Source organism: Oncorhynchus gorbuscha, linkage group LG06 (assembly GCF_021184085.1).
Source record: "Oncorhynchus gorbuscha isolate QuinsamMale2020 ecotype Even-year linkage group LG06, OgorEven_v1.0, whole genome shotgun sequence".
NCBI classification, from domain to species: domain Eukaryota; kingdom Metazoa; phylum Chordata; class Actinopteri; order Salmoniformes; family Salmonidae; genus Oncorhynchus; species Oncorhynchus gorbuscha.
The window spans coordinates 83,828,469-83,837,574 of record NC_060178.1 but is presented as its reverse complement, the minus strand read 5'-3'; the positions used below and the strand labels follow the sequence as shown (position 1 = coordinate 83,837,574).

Genomic DNA, 9,106 nt, shown 5'->3' with positions numbered 1-9,106 from the left:
AAATTATGTGAAAGAGGTAGTTGGCTTTAAGAGACCACATGGGGCAGAGAGTAAATTTTAAGGAGAGTTCTTTAGAGTACAGTCTGATGCTAAAAACTGTGATATTACTTCCCTCTGCTTTGTAGTATTTTTTTGTTTCACATTATCCCTCTGTGGCCTGTTTGGAGAAATCAGAGGGGAAACCTCTGTGTTAAGCCTTGAAACACCCTGTGGTTAGTTCAGGAACTATAGACCACACTCACACTTGATCAAGGGGTGTTTTCATGTTTTCCTTGTCAACCATACAGAGTTTTCCCCCCAGATGATACAAAAATATTCCCAAAAATGAAATACTTTTGGATACACATGAAATTGTTCCATTGACTAAGCTTACAATGCACATAACAGACTGCTGATGTCATGATTATCTATTTAAGCAATAAGGCACGAAGGGGTGTGGTATATGGCCAATATACAGGCACGACGCAAAGCGGAGTGTCTGGATACAGCCCGTAGCTGTGGTACATTGGCCATATACTACAAACCTGCGAGGTGCCTTATTGCTATTATAAACTGATTACCAACATCATTAGAGCAGTAAAAATACCAATCAGCATTCAGGGCTCAAACCACCCAGTTCATAAAAAACTATATTGGATGGAGTCTTCTTACAGCACAATAAGTCAGGTAGGTGCCTGTTGATTAAACTTTCGACCATAGTCAAATTGTGTAGGATCAATGAAAATATGGCAACGGTCACCACAACAACACAGGAAGCTTTGAGGAATTCCCTCAGAACTTCCAGAATCCTCCTCACCACACAGCAGCTCGGTTCCACAACATTCACGACAAAGGAGTCCGCGGTTGAACAGAACCTTTCAATCCGCCAAGTCCATAGAAAAAGTAGGATTTCATCTTCCACAGAGTGGAATATGAATGAGTCAGCAGTCTTCAGAACATGCCAACCAGTTTGAATTTGCCCTCTTGTTTGTTGGGCACTATGTTGATAAAGGTCTTGTAGAGCACAGTTCCCATGGGCAACTTGGTGATGACCTTGAATGTCTCAGTGCTGCGTGGGGCTGGAACATACACCTCCTTAGTGAACCTGGCAATGCCATCCTCCAGGGCATAAAGGGTGTTGTTGGTTCCAATCCCCACCTGAGAGAGGTGGGGGATAGAGAGTGAGAGCGATTAGTTGACAATCAACCAGCGACCTGCAGACATTTGAAGGCTTCCAGGGAGTCACTAGGAACCAAACGGAATCAAAAGAAACAAGGAGGGACCTACCTAAATTTGTCCAATAGAAACTTCCAAATAGTTTTCTGGTTGGAGTAAAATGTTTCTGTTGCAAAACATTTAGCTGCGGTGCTAAACTATTTGCTATGATGTGCATGTGATGAATACACCTCAGGATATTAACAGTGAAAGTGAGAAACCTTACATGTGCTCCTGGTTGCCACCGCATGAGCCTCTGTGTTGCTAGGATGTTGCCAGCATGGACAAAGTTCCCTGAAGGTGGATGCCAACAAAACAGAAGTGTTAGTTAGACGATGCAAACATGACGTGTGTAAGATCAAAATACATAACATGCACCTCACAGAGATGTCAGAACTAAGCATAGCATACTGACAAATAAGAGCTTTCACGTAGCTACCGTCTGTTCTCTTGAAGCCATATCTGCGACCGGGACTCTTTCCCCCGAGGTTCTTGCTGCTACCGCCTGCCTTCTTGGATGCAAAGCGCACCCAGTCCACAAGAGAGGACTGGCAAGGGAGCAGAAGACCTGTAATTTTGTTGAGTTAACATTGTAGCAGTTGTAGCAAGGGGATACATTTGAAGCAGTCAATACAGTTGATAAATGACTGTCTGGCTTGTATGAAGGCAGTGGGCTGTTCAATACCATTTGTGATGCTCATTCTTTCCAATGTAGGTAGCTAGTAGCCTGATACACCAGTCATAGTCCCGACTTGACTATGCTATCCAATCCCTGGACAACATTACGACATAGACGAAAACCTAAACGTCTCATCTGTCACGAATGTTGAATAAAATGATATTTGAACTTACATTAGCAAATGTCCATAGTGTTTGTTCTTCTGCATTCAACTGAAATGTGTCTTCTGCATTTAACCCAGCCCCTCTGAGACAGAGAGTGCCGGGGGGGAGCTGCCTTAATCGACATCTAAGTCTTCGGCCCCATCCCTTTCCCTAGGGTGGAATTTGAGACAATATATATATATATCCAAAGGTTTTATTAAACAGACTTTCCAAACATGGATCTATTGTAGACCCACTTCCTCGCTGCTTACCTCATGTCGAAATAAAAGTCCTGCACGTGTGCCATATGTGCACAAACAAGCAATAACTTGTGGGGGACTTATATTTTGAGATGAAGAAAGCAGAGATAAAGTGGGTCTACAACAAAGTCTTTAATAATAAGTTCCTTTAGAAAGGTTGTCTAAAGTTCCACCCTATTACAAACCAACCCCATAGACATTTGGTAGAGTAAGTTCAAATATAATTTTTTAATCGACATTTGTGACAGACAAAGGACATTTAGGTTTTCGTCAACCATAAGTGTCCCTGTTGTTCAGGGATTGGATAGCATGGTTATGTTGGGAATAAATTAGCTCGAAACACCAAGGGGGCTTTTCAGCCTCTTGACCAGACCGGACACGTCACGTGCGCCGCAAAATAAATGTAGAAATCCATGTTATTAAATTATTGCACCCACACCGCTCACTCACACGCGCGCGCCAACAAGTGTCTGTGTTGCCAAGGGCTAAAATAGAACTCCTTTCTATTTCTGACGCAGATCGCGCTGAAAGTCCTGCCTCTCCCATCTCCTTATTGGTTTATAGAAGCAGGTACCCACGTACCACCTCCTCATTGGTTATATCCACATGCCACCTCCTCATTGGTTATACCCACGTGGTGATTGAAAGACTAAATGTTTTGCCGGTTGTTGTGGTAAAAGTGTAGATGCCAATCACCATATAAGTTCAAAAGCCTGGAAAGAGGAGAGATGACTAGAAACGATTCGGTTGGCCGTTTTATGTGTGGATTAATTGTCGGAGTAAAGGACCGTGTGCATTTCAGGTAAAATAACAACTCAATGTTTATATCCCAGGACAAATTAGCTAGCAACAGCAAGCTAGCTAAATAGGACAAATTAGCTAGCAAGTGCAAGCTAACTAGCTAAATTGCCATTCATGTTTAATGCTTTTCGACCTGTCCCCAAATTAATGTCATTGGTTCAGAGTTTCTTTTGATATTTTAACCTGCGTGCCGTGATCGCGTTTGGTGTAGGGGAACAAAATACATTTATGCACGATAGCGCATTTGGGTTCCGTGTTAGGGTTCTCGGCAGATTTTTACCTTGTCAGCTCGGGGATTCAATCTTGCAACCAGTTACAAGTCCAACGCTCTAACCACTAGGATACCTGCTGTTTTGGCAAGTTGGTTAGGATACTTTTTGCAAGTCATTTTTCCAACAATTGTTTACGGACATATTATTTCACTTATAATTCACTGTATCTGAATTCCAGTGGGTCAGAAGTTTACATTCACTAAATTGACTGTTTTTAAACAGCTTGGAAAATTCCAGAAATAATGTCATGGCTTTAGAAGCTTCTGATAGGCTAATTGACATAAGTCAATTGAAGGTGTACCTGTGGATGTATTTCAAGGCCTACCATCAAACTCAATGCCTCTTTGCTTGATATCATGGGAAAATCAAAAGAAATCGGCAAAGACCTCAGAAAAACATTGTAGACCTCCACAAGTCTGGTTCATCCTTGGGAGCAATTTCCAAATGCCTGAAGGTACCACATATATCTGTACAAATAATAGTACGCAAGTATTAACACCATGGGACCACGCAGCCGCCACACCGCTCAGGAAGAAGACACGTTCTGTCTCCAAGAGATGAACGTACTTTGGTGCGAAAAGTGCAATCCCAGAACAACAGCAAAGGACAATGTGAAGATGCTGGAGGAAACAGGTACAAAAGTATCTATATCCACAGTAAAACGAGTCCTATATCGACATAACATATCAACCTGCTCCCCAAGATGGCATAACAGTCAGACGTCCTTTGTCCTCATCTTGTCGTGTCCATATATATAAATATAAATATATATATAAATAAATGTAAATATATATATAAATATGTATATATAAATATATACATAAATATATTTATATATACATAAACAGGATGAGGTCAATATCCTTCCAGGATACCCGGGCCAGGTCGATTAGAAAGGCCTGCACGCTGAAGTGTTTTAGGGAGCGTTTGACAGTGATGGGGGGTGGTCTTTTGACCGCGGACCCATTACGGACACAGGCAATGATGCAGTGATCGCTGAGATCCTGGTTGAAGACAGCACAGTTGTATTTAGAAGGCAAGTTGGTCAGGATGATATCTAAGAGAGTGCCCATGGCTACGGATTTAGGGTTGTACCTGGTAGGTTCCTTGATAATTTGTGTAAGATTGAGGGCATCTAGTTTAGATTGTAGGACGGCCGGGGTGTTAAGCATATCCCAGTTTAGGTCACCTAACAGTACGAACGCTGAAGATAGATGGGGGGGCAATCAATTCACATATGGTGTCCAGGGCACAGCTGGGAGCTGAGGGGGGTCTATAACAAGTGGCAACGGTGAAAGACTTGTTTCTGGAAAGGTGGATTTTTAAAAGTAGAAGCTTGAATTGTTTGGGCACAGACCTGGATAGTATGACGGAACTCTGCAGGCTAACTCCGCCCCATTAGGCAGTTCTATATTGTCAGAAAATGTTGTAGTTGGGGAAGGAAATTTCAGGATTGTTGGTGAATTGAAGTGTATATAGATGTGTATAGCGTAATTGGTGTTTATAGATATGTATTGTGTAATTGATGTGTATATAAACTCAGCAACAAACAAAAAATGTCCCTTTTTCAGGACCCTGTCTTTCAGAGATAATTCGTAAAAATCCAAATTACTAAACAGATCTTCTTTGTAAAGGGTTTAAACACTGTTTCCCCTGCTTGTTCAATGAACCATAAACAATTAATGAACACCTGTGGAACAGTTGTTAAGACACTAACAGCTTACAGACAGTAGGCAATTAAAGTCACAGTTATGAAAACTTAGGACACTAGAGGCCTTTCTTGACTCTGGAAAAACACAAAAATAAATACCCAGGGTCTCTGTTCATCTGTGTGAACATGCCTTAGGCATGCTGCAAGGAGGCATGCTGCAAGGAGGCATGAGGACTGCAGATGTGGCCAGGGCAATAAATTGCAATGTCAGTACTGTGAGACGCCTAAGACAGCGCTACAGGGAGACAGGACGGACAGCTGATCGTCCTCGGAGTGGCAGACCACGTGTAACAACACCTGCACAGGATCGGTACATCAGAACAGCACACCTACGGGACAAGTACAGGATGGCAACAACAACTGTCCGAAGCTGGACGAAGGGCTTGTAGGCTGTTGTAAGGCAGGTCCTCACCAGACATCACCAGCAACAACGTTGCCTATGGGCAAAAACCCACCGTTGCTGGACCAGACAGGACAGGCAAAAAGTGCTCTCCACTGATGAGTAGTGGTTTTGTCTCACCACAGGGTGATGGTCGGATTCAAGTTTATCGTCAAAGGAATGAGCGTTACACCGAGGCCTGTACTGTGGAGCGGGATCGATTTGGAGGTGGAGGGTCCGTCAAAGTCTGGGGCGGTGTGTCACATAATCATCGGGCTGAGCTTGTTGTCATTGCAGGCAATCTCAATGCTGTGCGTTACAGGGAAGACATCCTCCTCCCTCATGTGATACCCTTCCTGCAGGCTCATCCTGACATGACAATGCCACCAGCTATACTGCTCGTTCTGTGCGTGATTCCCTGCAAGACAGGAATGTCAGTGTTCTGCCATGGCCAGCGAAGAGCCCGGATCTCAATCCCATTGAGCACGTCTGGGACCTGTTGGATCGGAGGGTAAAGGCTAGGACCATTCCCCCCAGAAATGTCCAGGAACTTGCAGGTGCCTTGGTGGAATAGTGGGGTAACATCTCACAGCAACAACTGGCAAATCTGGTGCAGTACATGAGGAGGAGATGCACTGCAGTACTTAATGCAGCTGGTGGCCACACCAGATACTTACTGACTGTTAATTTTGACCACCCTTTGTTCAGGGACACATTATTTCATGTCTGTTAGTCACATGTCTGTGGAACTTGTTCAGTTTGTCTCAGTTGTTGAATCTTATGTTCATACAAATATTTACACATTAAGTTTGCTGAAAATAAACGCAGTTGTCAATGAGGACGTTTATTTTTTTGCTGAGTTTAGATTTGTAGTGTAATTGATGTGTATATAGGGCTCACAGGTGGTGCAGCAGTCTAAGGCACTGCATCTCAGCAATAGAGAAGCCACGACAGACCCTGGTTCGATTCCAGGCTGTATCACAACCGGCTGCGATTGGGCTCGCATTTCCATTGGGCCATTTCATTCCACACTTTCAGCTGGAAGCAGGTGTTCTTATAAACACAGCCAGGTGGAGCTTTGCTAAACTGCAGTAAGTATCTTTTGATTTTGTAAAATTCTCTCACTTATATGAAAGTTTCAAAATCATAACACAAGCGTATATTTGCATTTGGACAGAGCATTTGAGCAGCACTGGGGGTATCTGGGCATTACAGTGCCTTCAGAAAGTATTCATACCCCTCGTCTTTCCACATTTTGTGTTATAGCCTGAAATCAAAATGGATTAACCTCTCTAGGCTAAGGGTGGTATTTTCACGTCCGGATGAAAAGCGTGCCCAAAGTAAACTGCCTGCTCCTCAGGCCCAGAAGCTAGGATATGCATATCATTAGTAGATTTGGATAAAAAACACTCAGAAGTTTCTAAAACTGTTTGAATGATGTCTAAGTATAACAGAACTTATTTGGCAGGCGAAACCCTGAGGACAAACCATCCAGGATTTTTTTTTTGAGGTGACAGTGTTTTCAATGTGGATCTAGATTTCTAAAGCACTTGCTTGCAGTTCCTATCGCTTCCACTGGATGTCAACAGTCTAGAAATTGGTTGATGTTTTTCCTTTGTGTAATGAAGAAAGTAGGGCTGTTCAGAACGAGGTTCAAGTCTAGTGTACTGTTGTGGTTGGGGCGCGCGACCTGAAAGCTCGCTCCACTTTGTTTTTATCCTCTATGGAACGCAGTTTATGCCGTCTTAAATTTGATTGATTATTTACATTAAAAAATAACCAAAGTTGTATTAGGAAAGTTGTTTGAAATGTTTGGACAAAGATTGACCTGGAACCATGCCCAAGGACTACCTGACATGATGACTCCTTGCTGTCCCCGGTCCACCTGACTGTGCTGCTGCTCCAGTTTCAACTGTTCTGCCTTACTATTATTTGACCATGCTGGTCATTTATGAACATTTGAACATCTTGGCCATGTTCTGTTATAATCTCCACCCGGCACAGCCAGAAGAGGACTGGCCACCCCACATAGCCTGGTTCCTCTCTAGGTTTCTTCCTAGGTTTTGGCCTTTCTAGGGAGTTTTTCCTAGCCACCGTGCTTCTACACCTGCATTGCTTGCGGTTTGGGGTTTTAGGCTGGGTTTCTGTACAGCACTTTGAGATATCAGCTGACGTACGAAGGGCTATATAAATAAATTTCATTTGATTTTGATTTGATTTAGATTACAGGTAACTTATTAGATATTTTGTAGTCATGTTGCGCGAGTTGGAACCGTTTCTTTTCTGGATCAAACGTGCCAAATAAATAGACATTTTGGAGATATAACGAACAATCGAACAAAAGGACCATTTGTGATGTTTATGGGACATATTGGAGTGCCAACAGAAGAAGCTCTTCAAAGGTAAGGCATGAATTATATTGTTATTTCTGGGTTTTGTGTCGCGCCTGGCAGGATGAAATATGATTGTCTGTGTTTGTTTTATGGGGTGCTGTCCTCAGATAATCGCATGGTTTACTTTCGCCGTAAAATATTTTTGAAATCTGACACCGTGGCTGGATTAACAAGAAGTTAAGCTTTATTTTGACATATTGCATGTGTATGTTCAAGAATGTTAAATATTTACAATTCTGTAGTTTGGATTTGGCGCCCTGCACTTTCACTGGATGTTGGTCAGGTGGGACGGTAGCGTCCCATCAAGCCTAGAGAGGTTAAATAGATAATTTTTCTTACCCATCTACCCACAATAACTCATAAATGACAAAGTGACAACATGCTTTTAGAAATGTTTGCACACTTACTGAAAATGAAATACAGAAATCTAATTTACATAAATATTCACACCCGAGTCAATACATACAGCACATTTGGAAAGTATTCAAAACAAATTTTATCGATTTGGTTTCAGACCCCTTGACGTTTTCCACATTGTAACGTTAGTGTTATTCTAAAAAAGAATGGATCCTCAATCTACACACAAGACCCCATAATAACAAAGCAAAAACAGCTTTGTAGATTTTTTGCAAATGCATTGAAAATAAAAAACAGAAATACCTCATTTACATAAGTATTCAGAACCTTTACTATGAGACTCAAAATTGAGCTCAGGTGGATCCTGTTTCCATTGATCATCCTTGAGATGTTTCTACAACTTGATTGGAGTCCACCTGTGGTATTGTAAATTGATTGGACATGATTTGGAAAGGCACACATCTGTCTATATACATTAAAGGTCCCACTGTTGACAGTGCATTTCAGAGCAAAAACCAAGCCATGAGGTTGAAGGAATTGTTCTTAGAACTCCGTAGACAGGATTGATAGGCACAGATCTGGGGAAAGGTACCAAAATATTTCTGCAACATTGAAGGTCCCGAAGAACACAGTGGCCTCCATCATTCTTAAATGGAAGTTTGGATCCACCAAAAGCTGGCCACCTGGCCAAACTGAGCAATCGGGGGAGAAGGGCCTTGGTCAGGGAGGTGACGATAACCTAATGGTCACTGAAAGAGCTCCAGAGTTCCTCTATGCAGATGGGAGAACCTTCGAGAAGGACAACAATCTCTGCAGCACTCCACCATTCAGGCCTTTATGGTAGAGTGACCAGACAGAAGCCACTCCTCATTAAAAGGCACATGACAGCCCACTTGGAGTTTGCCAAAAGGCACCAA

General features: G+C 42.5%; 1 protein-coding gene across 2 annotated transcripts in view; it reads right to left on the bottom strand.

Moving 5' to 3' along the window:
- Positions 1-244: 244 nt before the first annotated feature.
- The window catches only part of LOC124038452 (39S ribosomal protein L27, mitochondrial-like), a 17,232-nt gene continuing 8,370 nt past the window's right edge, over positions 245-9,106 (bottom strand). The window contains exons 2-4 of one of the 2 annotated variants that reach the window (XM_046354350.1): positions 1,610-1,762; positions 1,421-1,488; positions 245-1,137 (exon numbers count right to left, since the gene is read on the bottom strand). In XM_046354350.1, the coding sequence (XP_046210306.1) occupies positions 931-1,137; positions 1,421-1,488; positions 1,610-1,762 (428 nt within the window). In that variant the 3' untranslated portion in view covers positions 245-930. The remainder of the gene's footprint in view (positions 1,138-1,420; positions 1,489-1,609; positions 1,763-9,106) is intronic. The other variant, XM_046354352.1, reaches the window with a different exon arrangement.